At 37.1% G+C, this 27,327-nt stretch overlaps 1 protein-coding gene across 3 annotated transcripts in view; it reads right to left on the bottom strand.

Annotated features, from left to right (window-relative positions):
- Positions 1-27,327, bottom strand: part of rasal2 (RAS protein activator like 2) — an 86,343-nt gene that overhangs the window by 42,509 nt on the left and 16,507 nt on the right. For 2 of the 3 annotated variants that reach the window (XM_079877375.1, XM_079877376.1), the window contains exons 1-3: positions 25,576-26,385; positions 7,638-7,765; positions 6,933-7,062 (exon numbers count right to left, since the gene is read on the bottom strand). In XM_079877375.1, coding sequence (XP_079733501.1) covers positions 6,933-7,062; positions 7,638-7,765; positions 25,576-26,110 — 793 coding nt within the window. In that variant the 5' untranslated portion in view covers positions 26,111-26,385. Of the gene's footprint in view, positions 1-6,932; positions 7,063-7,637; positions 7,766-25,575; positions 26,386-27,327 lie in introns of those variants that run through there. The other variant, XM_079877377.1, reaches the window with a different exon arrangement.

Raw genomic sequence — 27,327 nt, 5'->3', positions numbered from 1 at the left:
AGGAATGTACTTATATTCAGTCATCATTATATGGGGAAAAAAGATGCAAGGATGGGATGACAGTCCCTAAGATCAAATGTTTTGAAGAAATAAAGCCATAATAAATAGCTTATAGCATTGATTATGATAATCGACATGACCAGAAATATAAAAGTATGGTTGCACTATTGTATTTCACTCATTGTGTAACACATTTCACCTGTTACATGCGTGAGAAAGGACAGGAAAATCTCAGTAGTGCATAACAATATAGTGGAATGAATGGGGGAAGTGAAGCAGCTGGATGTACAACTCGACTCGATTTTTCTGAGCAACAGCATTGTGTTGAATGCTATTTCATACTGTATAGGTGGATTCAAAATAAATCAATTAGACAATTAGCCTAATGTCATAAGAAAGCAAAAAAAAAAAAAAAAAACCTACTGTAACTAGATTTGCATTTTCAAAAGACATGTAATTCATCAAAAGTTTGGTTTATATTTGAAATAAGCTTAGGATTTAGGGTTTGGTTCAGTGTAAATTAAATTTGGTTGCCGTGTAAAATATTATAGATAGTTAACCCTCAGAGTCCTTGTTTAAATCAATTAAATAATGCCTATTTTTCACTTAATATGGGATATTATTGAAGCTATATAACTGCAGCTCACACTGTGAAATGTATCATGGCAACAAGTCTGGCAGGGAAATATTTGCAATTTGAATCTCCCAGCATGCCAAAGTCACACAATATGTTCACTGCCGACTGGCATCATTGCTGACTGTTTTAAAGGTATCTGATCTATAGTTTTCCCTTCCAATTCTAAGGAAATTTAGAGATAAATGTTGCAACAATGCAAAAAATGCATCAGAATGTTGCAGAAACTTGGTGATTAACAATTTTTAATGTTACCCACACAACAGAGTCGATACATTAAATCAAAGATAAGCTAATTCAAATCATTTTTAACAGATTACACTTTATAGAGTGCAAGATGGTTGTTTGGAGATGAACAAACTGAAGCTTCTGTCTTCTAGCTCACTGGAAAAGCTTTTATAGAGGTCAAAGCAACTGCCTTCCAAGCCTATAACTATGTATTTGGAGTTACTTTATGGGGAGTCTGTGAGGTGCAGGAATATTGCAGGATCCTGACACTTTAGTTTAGAGAATGAAAGAGGAATGTTCTGGGATGAACATATCCAAAATCCAGGCTTCTAACTTGCTGGGAAGGGTTAGGGAAAGTTAAAGCATACAGAAATTTTGTAACCCTAAAAACCCAGCATTGCAATTTATTTGTTTGACTCTACTCTAAACTAATGGCTCCCTAAAAACATGGTCAAGAAGAAAAATGCAACAAGAAAAATTATGGTCTTAATATATAAAAAATATTACAATATTACAATGACTTTAATATTGAAGAGCAGATACTAATATTAAATATGATGCATGCATACCCTAGAACTTCATTCTTATGGAAGCTTATGGGTAGCAATATTCAATTTGAAATGTAATATGCAAAATGGCAATGCAATATGCAAAATGGCAATGCAATATGTAAAATGCAATGCATTTCTGTATTTAAATTTACATTTTCCATACCATATGTGCAACATTTGGAGCAAAATGATCATTCAAATTCACTAATATATTTTACATTTGTTATTTCCTACACTAGTTTTGGCATATAATTTAAACATATATTTTAACCAGCAGGTGCTGGTGGTGTGATGGATATTTTCTTGCCACACTTTGGGCTGCTTAGTACCAATTGAGCATCGTTTAAAAGCCACAGCCTGCCTGAGTAATGTTGCTGACCATGTGTTCATCCCTTTCTGACCGCAGTTTACCATCTTCTAATGGCTACTTCAGCAGGATAACGCAAAAGCTCAAATCATCTCAAACTGACTTCATCAGGGGCAATAGCCCCTTTCACACATACAGTCCTTACTGGTAAATTACCAGTAAATTACTAGTAAGAGATCATGTGTGAACAGGACCTTTTCAAAAATACCGGTAAATTGGTCCCGGCAATTTACCAGTAAGGGAAGTTGTAACATTACCAGTAAAGGAAGTTGTAACATTACCAGTAAATTACTGGTAATGCGCTCTGTGTGAACGTGGAATGAAGATTACCGTTTATGAGCGTCCGTGTTTTTTAGGAGCAAAAACGCGCTCTGTTTGATCACCCCTTATACCTTTCACTCAGATGGCAAAAAATTATGTCAAATTGAACAGATAGTGAAACTAAAGCTCTTCTCCTCATGCTTGTTATTATTATTATTATTATAAAGAACACTTATTAGCATGTCCGGATGGACATCGTTTTATTATAGGCCTATAATTGATGCATAAACAACAATCAGTTGTTATAAATATATACAATTAAGAAAAATAACATTTAAATGATCATTTTGCTACAATTTTTGCTTGAACATGTTAAACATACCTTATCATCTGTGATTTTAATACATCATATTGCATTGCCATTTTGCATATTACATTTAAAATTGAATATCGCAACCCATAAGCTTCCATAAGAATGAAGTTCTAGGGTATGTATCAGATTTAATATTAGTATCTGCTCTTTAAGATTAAAGTCATTATAATATTTCTTTGTAATTATTTGCATATTGTATTGCCATTTTGCATATTACATTTCAAATTTAATATTGTTAACCTTAAGCTTCCATACATTGCTTCCCACAAAGAGCAAAACAAAGATATTCAGCTATCAACATACTGGTAGCAGTTTCCCTTGCCCTAAATACGCCAGGAAGTACTTTTGATCTCGCCCACCACGTAAAATGTGAATTTTTTCAGGACAGCGTGCCCCATGACACTGCTCACTGAACTATTTTCATTCTTTTTATTTCTTTCAATAAAATCCTAAAAAAAATGTTGCACAAAGACAGACTTGGGGAACAATATAAGTAGATCTGTAAAGCTGAGACATCCTTCTCGCATCGACATATATTAATAGCAAAATCAATTGGACATATTAGGTAGTGCGACAAGATGCATTTCATCTACCAAAATAGATAACCATTATTCTATTTTAGTCTCTATTAAACGCTTCATTACTTTTACCCCAGAGGTTAAACGGAACATTTGGATGTTATCATTTCAAATATCGGATTTGAAACGGATAGCTCATCTAATAATTAAAATGTTGTCATTATTTACTATCCTCTTTTAGTTCTAAAACTGTATGACTTAAGTTAAGTTTTCTGTGGAACACACAAGAAGATATTTTAAAAAAATATATTTATTTACTTTTGTCATACAATAAAAGTAAATGGGGTCAAATGTTGTTTTGAACCCCATTTACTTTCCTTGCATGGACGAAAACCACTGAAACATTAATTCTACAATACATCTTCTTTTGTGTTCTGCAGAAGAAAGAAAGTCTGGAGTGAGGGTGAGTGAGGGAACAGAATTTTTATTTTTTTAGCAAACCTTTTAAATCAGATGTTCTCCTCTTGTACGTGTGTGTGTGTGTGTGAGAGAAAAATGAAAACCAACATCAACCATCAAAACATAGTTTATAAATATCTCTGTTTGCTATGTGAGAGAAGTCAGAAACTCATTGTCTTGACAACTGTGAGAAAGACGGAGCTGAAGCTTCAGTAAGTGATGTATCTCTCCTCATTGCAACAAAAGAAAAAAAATAAGTATGATTCACAGATCGAAACAAACTAAAAACCACGTATGATCTCACTACATTTTTGTTGCTGTGAATTCAACACCCTCTCGAGACTCAACGTGTTCTGAATGGCCACAGAATTCCTCTTTGTCAAACAGAGTGAACATTAACATATAAATAACCCTCTCCTCTCGTTCTATGAATCCGTGGCGGTGCAGCTTACGAGGGTCTGGAGAATGAATGACTCTCTTAGTCACAGAGATTTGTGCATTTCTCTGACCGCTGCCTTTAGCAACCGGCCCACTGGGTCAGTGTCCGCACCCCCGCACGTACTGGCGCTGAATGTGAGACCAGTCAGAGGGCAGCTTCAGTTATTGCCTCCCCCCCCCGTCCCCAGGCCTGGAAGGGAAAGCAACACTGCCCCCCCCTCTGTCCGCAGAGAGAAACAGAAAGAAAACTAACACATTGACAACAGTGAGTTTTGTTCCATGGAATTACATTCCTCTATACTCCTCCTCGCACAAGCACGCCCTGCCCGCAGAGGTCACAGGATCAAATCTATCCAAATGTACTGAAGTTACTCAAACATAACGAAAAGTTATGAGAAAAAGTGCAGATATGGAGGGATGAATAAGACGGAAATAAAAGAGAGAAAGGATGTGAATCATAATTCTTACAACCACTAAAAATTCCCCCTAATTAATCTGCTTTCAGACCAGTTTGCATTGGGTAGGGACTAGGGAGCTTCCGTTTGACTCAGTTTTAGGGATAGCTAATTCAAAAAATCTAAATTGTGAAAGCATGTTCTTATCCTCATGCCATTCAACCCGTTTGACTTTCTTTCTTCTGTGGAACACAAACAATGACATTTTGAAAAAGGTCTCATTGTTTTTTGTTCATACAATGAAAGTCAATGGGGTCCAATGTTGTTTTGGACCCCATTGACTTTCATAATATGAACAAAAACAGTTGAAACATTCTTCAAAATATCTTATTTTGTGTTTCACTGAAGAAAGTCATTAAGGTTTGGTTCAACATTAGAGTGAGTAATCGCTGACAAAAGCAAGACAAAACAATCTCATGTAGAAACAATGAGGGCAGCGTGTGTGTATATGTGAAGAATTATGCATTTGATTCTGCCGCACAACTGATCTTTGTTTTTGCGAAATATTCTGCAGTTTTTAGCATGCATATTTTCGCCCCCAATCTGATGTTTCTCTAAGCCCTGCGTTGTTGCCTTTTAAATCCACTGCTTTGTTATCCTGATCCTCCGTGCTCGTGGCAGTGGATTCAGAGTAATGGCCCTGGTGTTACAAATGCACCTACTGACGTGATTTTGTTCATGATTCACCTCATGCTCAGCCTGCTAGTGCGCAAATCCGTATTCTATAAGCTGCAGTGTGAGTGTGCCTGCTTAACAACATCTTAAAGCTACAGTAAATGCTAAAAGAGTGCCATTTGATCCACCAGTATAAGCTTCATATTTGAAATCTTACAGACCGAACAAAAAACCTCTGTCAAAAGTATCTAGAGGTCCTTTTATTGTTTGAATCAGCGTTTCCACACCTTTTGATCAATGACATTTCCAATGGCTCGTGATTACTGCATGAAAGTTATTAAAGTATTTTTTAAAAAGACTGCAAAAGAGAAGATTCTAGCTATTAAAAAATGTAGTCTAAGCATAACTACAATAAAATACATTCAGAATAAAAAAAAATATATTGATCTTACATCCAAAAACTAATAGATATTTGATATTAAATTTCTATACTATACTTATTCCTCAGAAAATAAGACATGAATTATTTGCTACAATGAATTAAATGCTACAGTGAATATTGGCATCACAATATTGATTGATTATTAAAGCTACACTGTGTAACTTTTTTAGTTGATTCTTAGCAAAAAACACTTAGTTCTTTCAAAAATATATGTGCTCATTAATGTATATTTACTTCTTTCAAGTAATAAAGTATTCTCGTAAGTTTATAATCTGCCATTGAAAGTACATATGGGTGAGGGGTTCGAATGCTGGTCGCCATGTTGCCCCTCCATCTTGAAACTACTTTAGCCAAAGAGGGACATACCAGTAAATTAAAGCTTCGCCTTTCGCGCTTTACACTCAGTGACGCAGAGACGAATGCGAGGGGGAGATTACTCGGGAGCTCGCGAGTGCCGGCAGATTTGAAAGATAGTGTGTGTGTGTGTGTGTGTGCGTACTCACATTTGAAAGAGAGAATTAAAACGTCAACGCGACAGACAAATCAGCAAGACCACAGTCAATATTGGAGTAACTTTTCCCAGATGGAAAGAGCTCATGAGGAGAAAATATTTTAAAACGGACGCCGAGGTTGCCTGCTTTCTTCTCGACAGGTAATTCAGCCTGTTGTAATTCATTTGTGTAAATTCGAAGTTTTATAGTTGCTTGTCTAACCATAGCATGGTTGTGCATAACGCCAGAACGACCTCTAGTATAACTTCATCCTCGCGTCAATGGTGAAAAAGTATTGTTTACCTTGTAACATAAATCTGTGCTGCGACAGATCACAGGTAATGAATAGTTTTAAAGGCGCAATTTTTTAAGCTATATATATATAAAAAAGGACACTGTAAATTTTAGTTATTTTTAATTGCTTTTACTTTGTACACATTGTAACGTTAGCCTAATCTGATTATGCTGGGATAGCCGATTCCAAGGGTGACGTTTACCTCCTGACATCTGTCCTGTAGTTTTATTCATTTTAGACGTATTGTTTATTATTGTCATGGACGAAGTGATAACTGGAAGCCATGTTAATCTTGGAATAATACGGCCACCGTAGGAGTTAAAACGCCCTTGAAATTGAGAGGAACAGAAACTAATATTCACTGGGTAGTCATATACAATTTCACCACTAGATGGGGGTAAAAATCACACAGTGTAGCTTTAATAGCTTAAGCCAATAATGAATTTCATCTTGTCTGATAACTGATACATGGCTGATATTAAAATTCTATATTCTACTTGTATCAAAAATGTAAATGATTTCATAAATACAACAGTAAATTAATTATTATTTGCTAAAAACTACATTTAAAAATGTAGCCATTTATCAATGTTATCAAATATTAATAATGTTACATTTAAAATAAACTTTGCATGTTAGATGACAGCAAAGATAATCTAAATGTAGAAACAGGCGGAAAGGCATGAACAATTAAATATATAATCTGATGATAACCCTATTAAAATTCTGTATTCATGGTTGTTCTGCCTGAAAGAGTGCACAGTGCAGTTTTGCCATCTTAACAGAAGCACCACATGGATCTTACCTAACATAATGGAGGTTCCCTCTGGTGGAAACTCTGGGAACTGTCCTTCAGAGGGCACACTGACTGTCCTTCTCAGGCTGCGGCCCTTTGATGAGGATGCTGTGGGGCTTTCATGGACCTCAGATGGCATCTGAGAACAAGTCAGAGGTCAGAGGTCAGTAGGTGCAGGTCACAGGGGTACACATTCTAACAGCGGGTAAGAAAGTCCTTTTCCCTAACATTGCTACTAATTAACTAACCGTTAAACTGAATCTGAAAGCAATCTGTCAATCAGAAACTATATCAATACATTAAGTGAATTGATTATTCCCTTTAATAACCTCAAGGTGAAATCGGTTGCCCTGCACAGAGACAGTGATGCGCTGCAATCCAGAACAGAAGAGGACAAATCATTAAACTGCAAAACAAGTCTCTTTACAACAGTTCGGATGGGACTAGTTTTCCTCAAGAAGGTCAGTTAAATTTGCTTTGCGATTTTACTCGATTCACAAATCATATGTAAATAACTCAAATGTCGTTTGGAAAACTAAATCCATCCAGGTCAATAAATTACATCCGTAAGCATTTAACCCTCAAAAGGGGAAACGTACAACAAAGCACAAACATCATCTGCGTGTCTTTCTTTAACCGTCCCTTGCTCTTCATTAGGAGGGAGAGGAAGAGAGAAGAATGAGGGGATAAAGCATAGGGAAGGAGCGCTCTCACCTCTTCCTCCTTGTTGAGCAGGATGAGCTGGCTATCGGTCAGGATGCAGTACTTCCTCTCCCAAACGCAGGGCTCCGTGAATGGCGACTGGCCGCAGGAGAAGTGGTGGCTGGCCGGCCCCTTCACATCTGTGCACAGGGGACAGAAAAGACATCTCAGAATGGGTTGCCACAAGAAAGGATCACCACAAAAACAAGTCCTCTTCATTTTAACAAAGATTCTCTTCAATAATGAGCAATGCTTTTAATGGGACTTCTAAAAAAATGCGACTATATATTCCCTCACATCTTGCAGAAATAGACATGGCCCTTAGAGAGGCACAAACTCGCTCCTCTTCTTTATTTAATCACCAGTTCACATCACAAAAATAGACTCCAGACAATGATGCTGTTCATAAGAAAATGAGTCACATTGGACTCATTAAATGCCACTGTGTAAGCAATTTCTGCATCAATAGCAGCACCAAACTAACTTGTAAAAGTAACGACAGTCTCCAAAACTGTCCTCCATTGTTTGGACAAACATTGCCACACAATGGCAGAAAGATTCCAACATTTCTGGGCCATATTCAGTTGTTTTTCTTTGAAATAACATGCTAAACCATGCACAATAAGACAAGAGGACTATATTAAGAATGTATATTTTGATTTCACCTTTGAAGAGCAAATGTGTAAAGTGTTCCACACACTGCTGCCTGTAGAGAGCAGCGTTACACTGGTTTACAACGTTGCTCATGTGCTCCAGCAATCCACCTCTTTTAAAGGAGTCAATCTCAATATGGGGAAAAATGACACCAGAAAGCTCAATTCTTTGCATATCTGTCAGAGCAAACAAAACAACCCTGTTAAGGGCAAACATCTGCTTTTTGAAAGCATGAACTGAGTGATTAGATGCGTTAGGCTATACCTTTCAGAGCAACACAGGAAGAGTGCATTTTGGGAATGGTCACATATCACCGAGTGGAAACACTTGTCAGAGAACATTACTGACAAAAAAGCCTAACGGTCCTCCTTGTCAATTAGTTGATCATTTAGACCTTCGCTAAGCTTCATCAATCAGTTCTGGCTGACAGTTTTGCTGTACGGTTGACCAGAGCAAGAGACAGAATGAACATGTCAGGATTCAAGGTCAGAGGTCAGCCCGCCCTGATGTCACTCTAGATCAGGCGACTGGGCCGATTGTGGCCGTACTTGAGTTTTTCCCAGGCCGCATGACTAAATTAACACCACACAGACGCAGAAGAAAGTGACGCAATGTGTCTCAAGAGGACGGGTGTGACTGCTGCATCTCCGCTTGGTTATTGAACGCAGTCGTCTTGCCCACGACTATTTCCACATAAGCTATCAGCCTAAAGCAATGTTAGGATGAAAACGCACAAGGGAGAAAGAAAAAACACTGGCTCTTTGAATGAGGTAAGATCAGGAGATTGAGCGAACAGAGAACTGATAGAGAAATGCCTAAAAACCAAGTTGGTGTGAATAGAGCTTTGTGAAGAAACAAATGGTCAATATCTTTCATAGTTATACATATATATACACATATATATATATATACACACACACATATACATATATACACATACATATACACACATATATATATATATATATATATATATATATACACATACATATATATATATATATATATATATATATACTAGGGGTGTAACGGTACGTGTATTCGTACCGAACCGTTTCGGTACAGGGCTTTCGGTTCGGTGCACGTGTGTACCGAATGACCAAATGCAATATTTTGTGTGCGGAACATAGGTACATTTTCGTGTTTCCACACGAACATATTAAGTGGCGGAAGTCTCCGCGTTCAGCGCAAATCCCGCCCTGCAGCTGATTCTAAAGGTTTACCAGTTTTACCCGTCGTCACTCTAACCTAAACCAATGAAATCGACTGCAGGGCGAAAAAAAAGTTTTTCCGCTCCGTGTGCGCCGCCGCACTCTCCGTTCCGCGCGCGTGTGTGTGTGTGTGTCTGCGCCATGGTCTGCGCGCTGCGCTCTCTGCTCAATGTTCAATGTTCGACTCCGTGTTTGCGCTGCGCGTTCTGCTCTGTCGTTAACGGCCCAAACACTCCAATCATGTACCGATCACGCACTGGAAAAGCAAAGTCCGCTCAAATAAGGTGAAATTTCTCAGTACTAGTGGACTTCTGTTTGCTGAGCTGGTATAGTCATGCTGGCAACAATGGTAAAATGACCTGCTCTGATCACATGCTCTGGTAATAATAGCTTTGTAGGAATATATTTTATTTTGATAATTAGTAAAAAAAAAAAAAAGAAAAAAAAAATCTTAAATTGATTGTTGATTGATTATTGAAAAATAATAATACATTGATATATATGTTTAATATTATTTTAATATAGGGCTATTTTCTGTTCCTTTTTTCCCCGGTGTTTCATTTAATTAGGTGATTATAAGTTTAATTATTGATGATTACAAGCTTGGAGGAATTGCAATTAATTACAGCAAATTGTGCAATTAAAGTTAATTTTTTTTCCCAGTCTTAATTTTTAAATATGAGCAGGCCTACAAGCTGGGATTGGTAATGCTAAACTGTAATCATAGTTATTTATTTATATTTTTCATTAAATTTATTATGTGATATTGGTTTGAGACAGAGTATTTTATTTAGTGGAGAACTTTGCAGCAGTATTTTATTTCTTATTCTTTTTTTTATTTTATATATATTTTATTATATTAAAAAGTGTTTAAAAAAGTGTAAACAAATTGTTAAAAAAGTTTATAGTAATAAACAACCTGCAGTTTAATGTTTGCATTTCTTTTCCTTACTGTACCGAAAATAAACCGAACCGTGACTTTAAAACCGAGGTACGTACCGAACCGTGATTTTTGCGTACCGTTACACCCCTAATATATACACATACATATATATATATATATATACACATACATATATATATATATATATATATATATATATACACACACACACACACACACACACACACACTGCCAGAAGCTAGTTATTTTAGCCGATAAAGTTTTAAATCTGGACAATTTTCTTACAAGAACGCAACACTTCGCTTTAGAAGGCCTTTATTAACCCCTTGGATCACAGTTTCCACAAAAATAAAGAATTTAGGATTTTTATTTATTTATTTATTTTAAGAACATTAAAATGTTAAGCATACAACTGTTTTAACATTGATACTAATAAAAGTTTTTCTGAGCACCAAATCATATTAGAATAATTTCTGAAAGATCATGTGACACTGAAGACTGAAGTAATGCTGAAAACAGTTTTGCCATCACAGGAATATATAAAAATGTAAAATATATTAAAACAGAAAATACTGTTTTTACCTTTTTTTTGTATCAAATAAATGCAGCCTTGGTGAAGTTGGTGAGCGTAAGAGACTTCTTTAAAGAGCAGTAAAAAATTACAGACCCCAAACTTTTGAATGGTACCATATTAATGAAACATGTTAAAGAAAATAGACTAAACAATAAATAAATGAAAGTTTTAAAATGATTCTTTGATTCAGACAGAACTGATTAGTTTTTTTTCTTTTTTTAATCAAACTTACTAAGTCGTTTAATGTTGTTTTTGCCATTAAACATTGAATCAGAGACACTATTAGGATTCAGTTGGCAACCTACACTGACATTTTATGGAAAAAGAAAGTCATACCAGTGAGGAATGACATGAGGGTGATTAAATGATGACAGAAATGTAATTTTTTGGTGTATTATCTTTAATTATATCGACCCGCCCTAGCTATGAACAAAAGAGGTAGGGAGAGATTGAGCTCAACATTGACAACGAAACAAACTGTTCTTCTATTTATTGCTCTGCAAACAAGCATACAACTGTGTAAACAGACATGCTTTAATGGGTGTTTGGATAAGTGCTGGAAGGCAAACGAGGGAGACTGACGGCGCTCCACTCAAGGCGGCTGTGGAAAGATGGAGGTGAAATGTGTGGGAGTGGAGGGAGCCAGTCCAATCTAAAGCCTGTCTGTTTGAGACGACAGCTCGCGCTCAGCGGCACAGTGGCAGCATATAACATATGGACGGGTGAGATAAAGTGTCTTCTCCAGAGATCTCATATGCCATTAAGAGACGTGTGAAGCTGTTGGCAAAGCAGTTGACAACTCCATCTGATGGAACACATTATCTTCCATAATTATCTACGCATATTGAGACTCCCATGCACGAGATATTCAAAAATAACCCTGTTCAATAACACCAATATTTGCATTACAAATGTGTAAATTCTGCACCACTTGCATACTTGTCAACTTTTAGCCTCTGTTATTGACCAGTCTCATTATTTAAACTTCATCAGCCAACATCATCTACTGTGCCACACGATGGCGTGACTGTCAACGCAGCACCAGAGGAGATTTATTATTAGGATTTTTAATTGCATCTCGTACAGTTTCACTGCCTCTGCATTCTTGTGAGGATGAGGGCTTCACCTGCGCCTGTTCATACCAGCTATGTGCAAATCACTGCTTCTCTCTGGGGAGAGTAAAAGGCCAGTGAACATTGAGGATCAGAGATTTCTCAAAACCAGCAGATGGAACAGCCTCTCAAAAGCCTTTATTGTCGCCTTTGGAAAGAACTCAATAGTTCTTTCAGAGCTGAGAGTTCTCATTTACATCTCACTGAAATAGTCTTGATTGCACATGGAAAGCTAGGCATTGCATATACATTTAACTTAATTTGCAGCAATATTATTGGAAAGCTTTAGAACACTGGACATTTATTTTAATTTTGTTAATTCTCTCACACCCTGGACGGAGGGGAGTTCTTTGCAGCTTAATAGTAACAAAACCAAAGAAATGTATTGTGGGGCTAATAATGCACGTACACTTTTTAAGCCTTAATTAGGTTAAGTCTTACTTAATGGAGAAGAAATTGAGCAGGTGGGATCTTTTAAATACCCGGGTACGGAGATTGATTCCCAGCTTAAATTTGATAAGCATTACTGAGGAAATTGAGGAGGTTTAATATTGAAAAGGACATTCTAGTTGTGTATACATCACTCATTGAATCTGTGCTCACTTTCAACATTGTATCCTGGTACAACTCTCTTTCTGTTAAATGCAAAAACAGACTTTTAAGGATTATAAACATGGCTGGTAAAGGGGGTTAACAATCTTAAATTGTTCTTGTGTGGTTGTCTTTCGTATTGTTTGTTGAGCCCTGGTCTAAAGCCAAATTTCTACTCCTGTGGGGATAGACAATAAAGCTTTTTTGAATTTGAATTGAATAGAAAACCCAGGATAAACAAATATGCTGGGTGAAAAGCAAAATAAATGTTCCCACCCTTTTTAAATCAATATATTTCCATGATTTTTTCCAGTCGTTCATGATGGAACAAGTAAATCTACATTCATTTATCACAATAAAGGTTTTAGTTGAGGAAGATTTCCATTTCTATTTTAGGCACCAATTATTGGAATTAACAGATAAATATACCAATATACAGAAGTCTCCAAAAGTTGCAAAATAAAAGCCTGAGATTTGAATAGCAGCTTATTGAGGATTCAGCTTCATGAGAGTCCATAAACAAAACTAATTTCCATGACTTTAAACAAGACTTTTACTTTTCTATGAATTTTCCAGGCCTGGGAATTAATATTTTCAAAAGCTCCCCTAATATTTCCAGGTTTTCTGGAATTGGGAACCCTGAATGTAAGATCTATCAACAGTATCTTGGGCAAAGTGCCAATTACAACAGAAAATAATTTTGACATATCCATCAGTTTCTAAAAACAAATAAACTTACTTACAGCAATGAACTTCTAAGTACACAAATATAAGCATATAAAACATAATTTGATCTTTTATGGCCTAAATAAGTGGTTTATAACCAAGAGGCCAGGGCATAGCAAACTTCCAACGGGGCCTCATTTAAAGTAAGAAAAAAAACAAGCATTAAATTAAGCTAAATCAGCAAAAAATTAAGATATTTCTTATTTTAATTCACCCCTTATAAAGCTTTTTTGTTGTTGTTGAAAAAACAGGGTTCCCATGTCTTGAAAAATATATGAGGATGCCTAATTTTAAAAGTGTGATTTCTAAATCTGGAAAAGTCATTTAAATTACTGACAAAAATCCTTATCCTTAGTAATCATGCTCATGCTACTTTTCTACATAGATGAAGATGAAGATGAAGATGAATGGGCAAAATGATCTACTGTGGTAATCAAAAGCGTAACACAAATGTTGTCATTGGAGCTTCAGTTGTATTTAACCAAGAATATTCCTTAAAAGTATTAGCAAAACAACTAAAGAGACACTAGTCCATTGAGAAGGAAAAACATTTAACACTTGCTCAGGAACCTAATTACTGTGATCTTCGGCTAAATATAGCAGAGGTATACAAAGACCCCTCCCTGAGGTGTTCGGACAATATAGTTAAGTGTATGTCATCTGAAATCTAGTGTGAAAAACAAATCTGTCCTAACCAAGTCCTTCAAAAAGTCCTGTTACATAAACGAAAGTCATTTTAACACAAATGTTATTTCTGCAGAGTTCAGCATGTCCATCATTATCAACCGAACTCATCTATCACTCCAAATATTCTCTAGATCGAAGCGCAGCGTAAGCAATGACAGAGTTCACGCAAAGGATGTTACCCAACATGCTCTGTGAGGGGGGCAGCAGCTCTGAAGGTAGAAAACATACTAATCAAACCCTGAAATGACGGGTCAGTTAAAATGTCAAGAGACAAGGGGATGCTAAAAACCAGTATAGGCAGTATACAAAATAGGCAGTATAATCTTATCTAAACAAATGTATTGCCATAGAATTTCATAAGAAAGACTTGAAAATGTAGAGAGCAAACACTTCTCTGGAAGGGAAACGCAACCACAGAACCAAAGGCTAGATCGAGTCACCACAGCAGAGAAACACAAATGACAGACACAAATGAAGCCATTCCTCTGACTATTCATGGGTTGCCTGAATGACTAGTCGACTAATCTATGTTAAGGAAGCCCTGTAAAATTAGAATTGTTTGGGGTTTACCCGACACCAAATCAAAGATGTTGCTTAGGGTTTTGTAGCAGCTAGAAGGAGCGCAAAAGAAGCAATTGTCTCAAGACTTGTTTTGAAAAATATGGACTACTTTGAACTTGACGCACCATATTAAAATTGCAACGCTTGGGATGACAAAAAAAAGAGTGAGATGTGGTGCAACAGCCAAAAAAAGTCTGTTTAAGGGGCTATTCACACAGAGCGCGTTTTTTCTTTGATTGTCTCGAGACATGTTTTTTTTAAAAGGTGAACTTCTTTTAACTTAAGCGGCGCGTTTTTAGAACGCTGTGTCATGCGCGAGATGCTGCGAAAGACACGCAAAGAGTGCAATGGTTACACACGTTCATCTAGCGCGTGTTTACATAGAAAAACAATGGAAAATTTTTGCATTGGAATGCAAAAACGCATTCTGTGTGAACTGCCCCTAAATGTGTATGGCTGTAGTGGTGGTGCTTAAAAGTAAGTTAATATAAAGACACTTTTTCGAGCAACAACAACAATTTTTTTTTGCCCAGCCCTAAAAAAAAAAAAGAAATCTACAATGTGCCAGTTTAGTTGTTTAGCTGTTTAACTAGTGAACCATTGTGACCCATCCCGATTCCCTACAGCGAATTAAAAATGTGAACATTATACCCTGGCATTTAAGCTGATAATTTTGGCCTTCAAGATACACATTGAGCCATGAGGGCAATACTTTTAACAGCAGTGAACCGTGGTGTGTAGAGAGACACCTGGGCTCCAGAAAGGGTGTAATAAGACAGTAACCATGTGGGTGTCCTGGACATGGTCCTATACATGCTCCCATATGTTTGTTTGTGCAGCAGCACAGCTTGAAAACACTTACTGCAGGGTGGCTGCCAGCTGATCCAAGAGCTGCCAGTTTGTGACCCCGTAATGGAGCTGGAGCCCACAAATAGCGCTTACCCAAGAGGTCAGCAAAGGTTCAGAGTTCAGACAGACTAGCAGGAAGTGAACATGCATTTATTAAATTAAAGCTTCACGTCCAATATAGAATGATGATGTGATATGAGTAATATTATCATGTTTGTGAGACATCTGAGGTAATAGTTAACAAGCAATGGATTGATTGTGTGTGTGTGCATGAAAGTATGAAAATGGTAAAACCGATGAGTCAAGCCAGTGTTGCATCTGCATATGTGGTACACCACGTTCTTCACATCATGATGAGTGCAAGAGCAACTTGGCACGCAGATCAAACATAGTTGAGGAACATGTGTGTGACACTGACCCAAACTATATCTCTATGATCACAGACACCCACTGAGGCCCAGACCGGCCTCACATATGTCTGATGAAGGGTAATCCTAACCCCTGCAGCCCTGCCTGGAATGTCTTCAGCTGAAGGAGAGGTCATACCACCTGTCCAGGATGAGGTTTCAGACGGGGGAATGCCTAGGACTGATAATCACTGCCAAACACAGAGAAAACTCAACTGGCTCCTGCTTTTAAAACACCACTTTGTCAAGAAACTAAACTCTCCTCACCCAAACAAAGACCCCTTGCAAGTTACATTGGTTAAACTGGTGGGAAGAGAATACATAATATTAGTTAGAATTAATAGGAATAATATAGTTCAACTAAAACTTAACACTATTTACTCACCCTGATGTTGTTGCAAAACCCATGACTGACTTTCTTCTGTTGAACAATAGGGGAACTCCTGAAGAACCGTTTAATGGCATATAAATTAAAGTAAATGGCAATGTTTGCTTTGCTATCAAACTCCAAAATGGCAAAAAGCACAATAAAACTGGTCCATATGACTTATCTTCTATATTCCAAGTCATCTGAAGTCAAACGATGGCATAGTGTGACAAATAGACCAAACTTTGTCATTTTGTCCAGAAAATCTCACCCTCCACTTATGGCTGGGCGATATGACCAAATTCTTATTTCGAATTGAACCAATATAGATTAAATTAAATGAATTAAGTATACATTTATTCTTATTAAAGATAAAAAGGTTATTCAGTCAAAAGCAGTAAGTAATTTTTTCTCTTTTGTTTGATTCACATTAATGACAGAGCAGCAGGTAGGTTTATTAGGCTGCTGTCACTTTAAGACTAATTGCACGGATCCATTATACTGATGCAAATCTGGTTTACACCCAACTGTTTACTTTCACTTGAGACATAACCGGCTGTGTTTACATGAATACTCCACAAAATGGGCATGTGACAATAACACGTGTATTCGACCATTTAAGCGCAATAAGACGTGATGGAGGACTGAATTTGCGATCGCATGCCCGCGGCTTTCTTAAGCAGTGTGTCAGTCAGCCGTGCACCGCATTGAGTTCTTTTTCACTGCTTATTGTGCTTAATAACACTTTTTAACATCAAGCATGTACCAAATTCGCGATCGCCTTCTGAGAGAGGCAGCTTTCAGGATATGTTGCACTTATAACTCTTTAACATCAAGTACGTTCCCGCTCTTTATATTCTCCTATTCATGGATTTCATCACTCTGAAGTGTTAATAGTGCTATATATTTACATACCGTGATATACACAATATATGGAAAATCTCTAACGATAGACATTTCATACCGTGGTATCGATATATATCGTCATACGCCCAGCCCTACCTCCACTGTAGCTCTTTAATTAAATATGGGACCTTAAGATGCAGGTTTGATATCATTTTAAAGTACATTCCTTTAATGCTGCGGTTTATGCTTTTATGTATGATTTATAATATAATTTAAGATTAAATATCAATTAATCTAAATAGGACCCATCGGTTTTTGCAGCAAACATGGTTCCTATAGTTGAGCGATTCACAAACCCTTTACAAAGCAAATCTGATTGATTGAGCACAAATGGAAAAACATTGCTTCTCTTGTTTTTCTCATGACAAACCACACTATAAAAGTGGTTCTTAGCGTATTGTGGAAATATGAGGAAAGCAGAAGTGTTATGAAGTGAGGCAACAGGGAAGCTTAGCTGTTGCAGAACTAAAATACGGATGTTAATGATGTGCAGTCTTTTTACAATTACTAAGGAAAAGAAATCTGTGTTGCACTATAACAAGTCCTTACTACACTGTTAGACATTTATGTAATCTGTACAGTTATTTGCTATGCATTTTTCACCCAGTATAACACTGGCAAACACCACATACATAGATTTACTATATATTTCAAAATTGCTGTATTTGCCATAATGGCCTCTTAAGGTGCCATTCCATCATGATTTTTTCTATGCCTCATTTTTAACATTTGGATTGACAGGATTTGCCTTACATTGTGTCTCATAAGCCTTTTTAGACAGATTCATAAAAAAACAAAAAAAAACAACAACAACAAAAACAAACACTTATGAGTTATTTGTCCACTAATTGGACTACACTGGCCCCACAATAGATATGACCATGTCCATTTAATGCCTTTGTTTTACTCTACAGTATTAATTCCCTTTCATCAAATTCAAAACATATTGCAATCTCATAGCAATTGCAAGCTTATACCAATGTCGATCAATAGAAAATCATTCATCCTGTTTTTTTTTTCTTTCTAATGAAACTGTATTGTTCTGTATAATAGTGCTCTTGATTCCCAACCCTACATTCAATATAAGATAAATAAATCAAATTACAAGCAGAGATTCAAACATCCAGTCTATTGCACAGTTTAGAAACATGAATTGGCCGATTATACAGAGATCTTTCACCCAAATGAGTCTTTTCATTACGTTGGACTTTCATTAGTTTCATATACGTCCTAATGCCAAATTCCCACAGTGCTTGCCAGGTGTGTGCACACCCTGACACACAAACAGATCACGAAGGAGAACAGAAGATGCTTTGTGTCGCTCAGTCGCGGAGGCTGTGGAGCGTCACCCTCCTGCCCTCTCATGAGCCAACACAGTGCTCAACCACCTGGTCTCCGCAACAACCCTTAAACACAAACAGCCTGTCCAATAACAATGCATTAGCACAGAGGGAGGGGTGTGGCCACAGCAGGTTGACAATTCATGTGGAAGAACATTAGAGTCAGCACATGGTACAGTGTGTATGTAACGGATGGAGAGAGAAAAGAACGAGAAGGCGTGGTACAGAAACTGGCTGTCGTATACCCCTGAATGAGAGAGCAAATGTTTTACCACTGTAACCACAGACTAACGGCAGCACAAAAAAAAAAAAAAAAAAAAAAAAATTAAAAAAGTTCAGTACCATGTTTCTATCAAGCACTTCCGCTCATCATATTCATACGGCAATCATATCACATGGCACAGTAAGGGTATCAGATGGTAGCCTAATACTTGGTACTTTAAAATATATTGAGTGAGTGGTATGACAAAAATCTTCTACGAGAGAGAACAAGGCTAGCAAGGCTGCATTATTTAATCAAAAATACAGTAAAAAAAAAGTCATATTGTGAAATATTACTACAATTTAAAATAATCCTTTTCTATTTTAATACAATTTAAAATGTAATTTATTCTGTGATGACAAAGCTGAATTTTCAGCATCATTACTCCATTCTTCAGTGTCACATGATTCAAATCACATTCTATGCTGATTTGATATATATGCATTATATTAACAAAATTATTAACAAGTGAATAATTTAATAAACATGGGTTAAATTTCACATCAGTGAGTTTTGATGTGGCATATGTCAAAAAAAAAAAAAAAAAACAAGTACAAAAAGTGCCATGGTATTGCAGATTGTTTATGAAAAGCATGGCAAAGTGAAGGAATTAAATATGATCTTCACAAATTCAGCGTACGCCCATACAGATCCATGATCCATAGCCATCTCACTCTGGGATGGCAATTCATAAGCCCTTCAAATTAGCAGCTTTAATTGGTGTCTGGGGAGAAGGGGGAGTTGGGTCTACAGAGAGAGGAAATGACTGCAATTAACAGATTGGGCTATGATTGCAGCTCTGTGAGGATGCGTTTGTGGAGCTTCCAGCTGGAGGAACAAAGTGGGGATGCTTAGGGGAAGTTGCAACTTTGTTTTGACACAGTTGGTTAAGCAGGATGTAATGTGCTAGGACCGGTTAATCAGTAATCTAACAGGGACTTGTCCGGCCTGGGAGGGACAGCTGTTGACTGTGGGGCGAGGTGGGGCAGTGCTCTCCTCTTACCCACGATGACCTCAGGACATACGAGGGCAGACACGCCACCCACTCGCATATGAGACTAAATCTTCACTCTGGGCGACTAAATAATGTCTATCATTAGCCATTGGGTAATAAATTCTTAGATTTTACTCGCCATTGTGTGTTAGAGGCTAAGTATAAGTTTAGCATAGATATATTTTCACTTGCTGAACACACTGACTGAGCGCTTGAGGGTTTCGCTCTATGTTCATACCATATCATACATACAGTGTGTATACATACACACTGTATGTATGATTCCACCAAATCAGCTTATCTTTGTAAAATGGCACAGCTTTTTAAAAATTTGAACGTACACTTTTAACATCATATTATATATATATATATATATATATATATATATATATATATATATATATATATATATATATATATATATATATATATGTAAGGAATAATTGACGACAGGCCGTTGAATTATTAGAAAAATAATGCACACCCGAGGTGGAAATGCGGTCACGACGCGAAGCGGAGTGGCCGTTCACCTCGGGTGTGCATTATTTTTCTAATAATTCAACGGCCTGAAGTCAATTATTCCGCTTATACTACAGTTACCACACCTCGAAACATTGTTCAGATTATGTATTTCAAGACGTTTGTAAAGTTTTGTCATTAAAACGCTCTTGTATGTAGGACTAATTTCTTACGCATCTAATCCAATGTCTCCGTTGCTAATTCCAAAACGTCATTTTAGAGTTAGTAACGGAGGTTTGAGCCACTGATAGCAGACTAATGCTGGGACACACAATAGCTGACACATTCTCTGACTGTTTTCATCGACTGCAGCAGATTTTAAACACCGATTTTGAACACAGACTGAACGTGCGTTTGGACATGATCAGTCATAAGTATCAAATTACATCATAACCGGCCTTAAAGTGTGTCCCCGACTTTATGCAGTTATTAGAGAGAGATGTTGCAATAATGAGACAGAAAAGCATGTGCGTCAATATTATTATTTATTTATTAATTCAATTCGTTATAATTAATTTGTTCATTCTTTTTTTATATTATTGACAGATGACAGTAGACTAGCAAAATAAATGAAACACAAAGTCATTTTAACAAGTAGGCCTATCAATAATTATTTATTTGTTATATATTATCTAAAAATCCGTGCTGCAGGACTATCCATTTATTTAGCCTATATTCAGTTTAATTTTCTATTGATTATAGATAGCCTAGGACTATATACTTTATATATTAAAATTAAACTGCATGTTTCCATTGATTGTGAAGCTAGACATTGAAAATTCCAGATCAAGCGCATGGGGCTGCATGTTTTTTCTTGTTTTGAATTGTATCCTATTTTCCGTTATTACAGTTGACTACGCGAAGTGATATGGAACTGTAATGCGGTCAAGACCTGCCTGGAACTACTTTAGCTGTGCGTTTCCCTGAAAATAATGCACACCTTAGAACGTTCTTCAACCAATCAGATTCAAGCATTCAACAGCCCTGTAGTATAAATATATATATATATATATATATATATATATATATATATATATATATAAAAATACACACACATCCATAGTATCTGTTTTTATTTTGAACATATGGATATTTTGAACATATGGATATTATCTGCTAGAATTAAATATTTAAAATAGAATTTCAATTTAAAATACTATTGGCGCATCCCCATTTATATTATATTATTATTGTATTATGGAATCTAGGCCATGCTAGAGTCAAACTCACCCAAAGAACACCTGCTGTTAAATGGATTCACTTTCTCTTTAAATGACCCTTAAATTCATTTAGAAATATAAAAGGTGCCCTTCCGGGTCATTTCCCTAAAGCAAAATTGCACAAAATGCTTCCGAAGAGCAGAATGGAGCTCGTGGGTTTGTGCCATAACAGTGACAAGAGAGTGCTTCGTGTCATTCATAATTCAGATCATCAGCGTCACAACCCTTTTACCATCGTGCCACTCTAGCGAAGCAGCTCGGAGACGACACGCCATCGTCCCTCTGCCCTTTAATCTGCACGCTCAAACATCTTCCTCCTTAAATCTGAAAGTCTGGATTTGTTCAGTCAGTTGTGACTCCCTGTAGAAACTCAAACACCACACTACCCAGACACTACGCCTACAAAACATCCTCTCTGCCCAGCTGAGCCCCTCTAAATATATGCATACTGTTGAGGGATGAGTTACAGGCACTGTTAGGACACTAGACCCCATGAATTGAATGTAATTATTAATAACATTTTGACTTCATTTGAATTGGAATCACTTGCGTTATTGTGCAGTTCAGCCTGTGTTTAATTTGACATTTGTCAAACTCGACTCTGCAAGTACTGGAATGTATTTTTTTTTTAAAACAGTGGTGAAGAAAATCAATTTCACTTCTTTAAATTTGTGTGCAATTAGCACATTTGTCACGGCTACGTGTTTTTTTGCACTCTTCAAACGTTAATGTCGCACGTGGAGGTCATGCATTTCTCACAGTCCGACATCTGTCATGTTAAATAATTAGCAGTGCTGGTATTCCTGTCCTCCATTGTTACAGAGAGGCAGTGCTCGAGGCAGGGCACCGAGCGCACACGCTTTTGTTCACCTCGCAAGTACGACACTCCGCCACTGAGAGACATTGTTACATATTTAAATAGGTTGCCGTCAGCATGACTGGAACATTTGCATCTCTTTCCTTATATCCCCCACTCCTACATAAACTCACCTCCTGTGCATTTGCTTCAAGCCTAGAAATTGACTACTATTATTTTATTCTGTGATATTGTTTTATCAAAATTCTTATTACAAAAATAAATTAGATAACAAAACATATGCATTATAAATTCTTAAACAACCTCAACAATCATAATAATAATAATAATAATAATAATTGTCTAGATGATGATTATTATTATTTGTGCTATAACATTTAATAAAAGTAAAAGGCTATTTTGCAACCTAAAGTCAAATTTTTTTATCCAGTTCTTTCTCGCTTAAGGCATGGATATGTAAAAAAAATTACATAAAATTAGTGCTGTCGAATCGATTAATCGCTTCTAACATGGACGTTTTTTTTTTAACATAATTAAATACTTTTTTCTTCAAGCAAAGTTTCATGTTGTGTCGAGTCTTCTTAGTGTTTTTAAAAAAAAAAAAGATTTTTGATGCTATCATAGAAGTGCCCCAAGCACTCCCATTCAAAAGGCAATTTGACCGAAAACGAAAATACGGTCAAACTTAAAAGTGGTGTTTCCATTCTAATTATGCTTTTAAATGAAAGTTTGCCTCGGGTAGATTAACAAAAAGACTCTAGGTTGCATTTTGGCGAGAGTTACCCTTTAAGCCAGTTGATTCTTCATTGGCAGCATTTTCCACTCTAAAGGATTAAGTGTCTTTACTGTTCCTGCTCGCTCTCATTCTTAAGACACAGAACGACAAAGGTTTGTGGGCCAACTCTTAGGGGAATATCTGCATGACAGAACGACATTGGGACCGCAATTTCAGCAGTGCTCCATTTTCAGCTGCAGGTCTAAGACTATCTGCTCTCACCACCCACTGTGTTTCTGTCAGGCTGCTGGGGCATTCCTGGAGAAACCAGTCCATGACGAGAAGACCTAAATGGAGAAACTGTGCTTACAGAAAGACCTAAAAAAGTACTTTCCACATTCCACTTTAACACGAAAACTGGTTTTAGTGAAGGTAAAGTTATTTCTCTTTCGCTCTTTTAAAAAAAATCCATTCCACAGGGTCCTTTCTCATGATTTCTGCGGACCACCTCTGCCATAGCCTTTCATAGGGTAATAAGGCTAAAAGGTGGTGAGCCCACGGTCTTTGTATCTTTGCAGGAACATGTATTAGCATACAAAAGGAGGTGAGTGAGCTGCTTCCTACATTTCTATGGGAATGGAGGAAAAAGTTGGAATGGCTGGACTTAGGAGGGGGTCAAACTCCTGCTGAGACCCCGAGGTTTGTTGACACAAACTCCATGCAAACCCATGGATCTAAATAACAGGAGCCGAAAGCAATAATTACTTTATCAGAGCCAATGCGGCGCTCTGAGCTCAAAGGGAACATTTTGCTTGGTTCAGCTCTGTACCAAATTTATGCATTTGCCTTTGGATGCTAGCTAATTAGAAATAATATGTTAATAGTGATGGGGAATTTTGAACGATTAGTTGGAAAATGGGAAGTGAATCTAAAAGAGGAAAAGGTGTTTAAAGCTGCAGTCCGTAACTTTCTGTTTCTGTGACGAGTCACGCAGGGACTGGGCTACTCCGCAGTGGTAAGGCCCGAACCAGTCTAAAATATAAACACTTCTCATAGGTGTACCGTATTGATTCAGGATAAGACAAAAACACGGTTTGGAAAATGGATTGCATGGGGGGCCATCATTGTTGACCATCAAAGTCATAATCTTGGTATCAAGCAACATTAAAGGGTTAGTTCCCCCAAAAATGAAAATGTTGTCATCATTTATTCATCATTATGTCATTACAAACCCATTTTGTTAATCTTCAAAATACAAATAAAGATATTTTAAATGAAACCTGAGTGATTTCATACAAAGCGACTAAGTTTCTTCCAAATACTTGGATTAAATCACTGCATTCTTATATTTTTACGAAATTCTGAAGAACCTTTTGAACCATCAAAGCTTTGGTGGAGGGATAACAATTTATCAGGTTTATATTAATTTGTATTTCAAATGTGAACAAGTCTTGTAGGTTTGGAATAGTATGAGTATGTAAATGACTAAATTTTCATTTTTGGGAGAAATATCCCTTTAAATCTCAAACTGAATTCATGAATATTCAAATCTGTGGGTTTGATATATTATGGCCCTTTCTTATATGGTCAAAAACAAAACAAACGAGTATGTCTTTAAAGAACTAAAGAAAGGATGATATGGAAATTTTAAAGATGTTTCTAAAGGTCTAAAGCTATTGCCACCATATTTACAGCTTGAGCTTCCATTTTTGTGTGTTTTTTGGTACACAATGAGATTAGACTCAAGCACCACATGCTTATAAACAAGTAACATCTACACTGGGAAAATACAAGAAAGCTCAATAGCTTACATCTCTCTATTTAAAAGATGAAACATCATGTTACTCAAAAAGTGTGTGCAATTTCACCTTCACTGATGCATGGGACTCAATATGACTGGCTTAAACCCCTGAACATCTCATTGGGCTTTATCATTCTGAAGTTAGTCAAACTATCACTTACAGTACTTGCCACATATCTGAAACAAATCAGTGCTCAACAAGTCCAATGACTGAACCAAATTTTTTTTTTTTAAATCAACGTGGAGGCTGCACTTAAAAGGGACAGTTCACTTAAAAACTAAATTTCTGTCATCATTTCCTCACACTCAAGTCGTTCCAAACCTGCATGACTTACTTTCTTCTGTGGAACATTAAAGAAGAAACTGAGAAATGTATTTTTGAAAATGAAAGTGTTTTTATTGTTCATAAAATAAAAGTCAATGGTAACCAAAACTGTTTGGTTGCCAAAATTCTTCAGAATAGGATATTTTGAGTTCTGCAGAACAAAGAATGCCATACAGTTTGGAAAGACATGAGGGTGAATAAACGATGACAGAATTTAAATATTTTGTTAAACTATCCCTTTAAGACAGTAATCCTTCAGTTAAACCATCAAGTGAGAACATTTATATGGCGTATAATATCAAAACTACTAGGTAAAAAGAAATACTCCAGTTTTCAAACATAAACTAGTGTAAATGGTAGAGTGGTTGCCTCCCTGATGTGCCTTCAAACATTAATCAAACTTCCTACCGTCATCTGAAAGTTGACCGACAGCCGGCTCAGGAGAGGTATTTAAAATTCGGCTAATTCGTCTTGACATGGACAGCAGAATCCCTGAAAACGCTTGAGAGCTTGGCACCCGTCTGAGCGGTGGAGTCTCAGTGCGAATTTCATTCCCCGGTTCAGATGTAGATCTTAAATAAGGGGCTGAGCTGCGAGATAACCAGTCCCTCTGAAGATTAGCATGCTCCAGGAGGACACCGCGGCTGGTGACCCTCTGAGGGTCCGGGAGACTGTGGACCCTGGAGATGGGGGGATTGGATGGAGCCATACTGCTGCTGCTTCTGGACCATGTCAAGCTCTGCGTGCGCATGTCCCATCCAGCCAGGATCCTTCTGTTGTGCATGTCCAAGGGCTCCTCGGGGGCTGAATTTGAACGATGCTTTAGCCAAGGCCTGCTGAGGAGACGCCAACGACGAGCACTCTCCCTGCCAGACGAACAGCGTGATGGGTTCCTGTTTGACTCGGTTTGTTCCTCCGGTGTGGCATTCCGTGATAAACTCATGGTAAATGAGGAGAGAAAAGCTAAAAAAGCTTAACAATATAACGAAGCAGGAAGCCAAAAATCAATTTCAGTCAGTTTCAAACACTCCCTATTACATCATAGTCTCATCTCGATGAGCTAGGCTAGATCTAACCAAGTTATCCGAACATAATACTCTAAATTTGATGCCTGACATAGCGAATAACAATGTCCCTGAGATCGCCTTGAAGAAACATGCTGAGCAAATGTCTCTCGTCTTTCTCAGCGAGCAGCATGACGTCCACTGGTGAGCCACCACTTCCTGGATTCTGGGTTGCTGCTAGGGTTTCTGGGAGGAAATAGATGTCAGAAATATGTGTGCGTAGAAACACTTTGCCTCACTATCCAATCAGCGCATGTGCTGCCCATCCAAGGGCCCCAATCTGTGGTTGGCCTGAACACCAACTGTTTCATGAAAGTAAAATTTAGAAGAAGAACAACAACAAAAAAATACCCTGACTTCAGAGAATCTGGTTCGTCAGTGTCAAGTCAATTAAATGTTTGTCACATGGATTAGTAAAGCAACAAGAATACATTCAAGAAAGCGATGAAAATATCTATTTTAAAAATAATAGCAAAGTGAAACTGGCAAAGAACAGAAATGTTGTCACTGAATAAGAGAAATTAAGGTATTTGTACAAAAGGAGACATGAATACAATGAATGTCATTTTGATCTTGATTACAAGAAGAAGTTGAAAACCAATCTTTTTTGTAACATAGGCTATTGGCGGTCAACAGCATGTCGGTGCAACATCAGCACACCCACGTCTGAACAAGAGCCCAATGAACTCGAGCGACCAATGAACCAATGAGACATTTAAAGAAAAAATTCCTTCCAAGTCTGATCCTTTCAATGCTGATAACTAGGGTTTTCAATGCGACAAGGTTTTTAAAAAGTCAATGGTAACCAAAACTGTTTGGTTGCCAACATTCTTCAAAATATCAACGTTAGTGTTCTGAAGAACAAAGAACATCTAAATACAGTTGTCAGTATATTTCAATATTATATAATCAGGAACATTACAAACAGGTTTTTAATTCCTATACTTTTAAATAACCAAGCCACTGGAAAAACTAGCTTATGATGTAGATATGTCCTTGTGTGACATTAAGAAGAAACATACAGTTTGTCAGCAGGAATCTGTCATATGCCAGATTTTGGGATTGGGCAGTCCATTTCCAGAGCAACGGATTTAGT

Source organism: Squalius cephalus (genome assembly GCF_949319135.1).
Source record: "Squalius cephalus genome assembly, chromosome: 7".
In the NCBI taxonomy this organism is placed as follows: domain Eukaryota; kingdom Metazoa; phylum Chordata; class Actinopteri; order Cypriniformes; family Leuciscidae; genus Squalius; species Squalius cephalus.
This window is presented reverse-complemented; position numbering and strand designations above follow the sequence as displayed.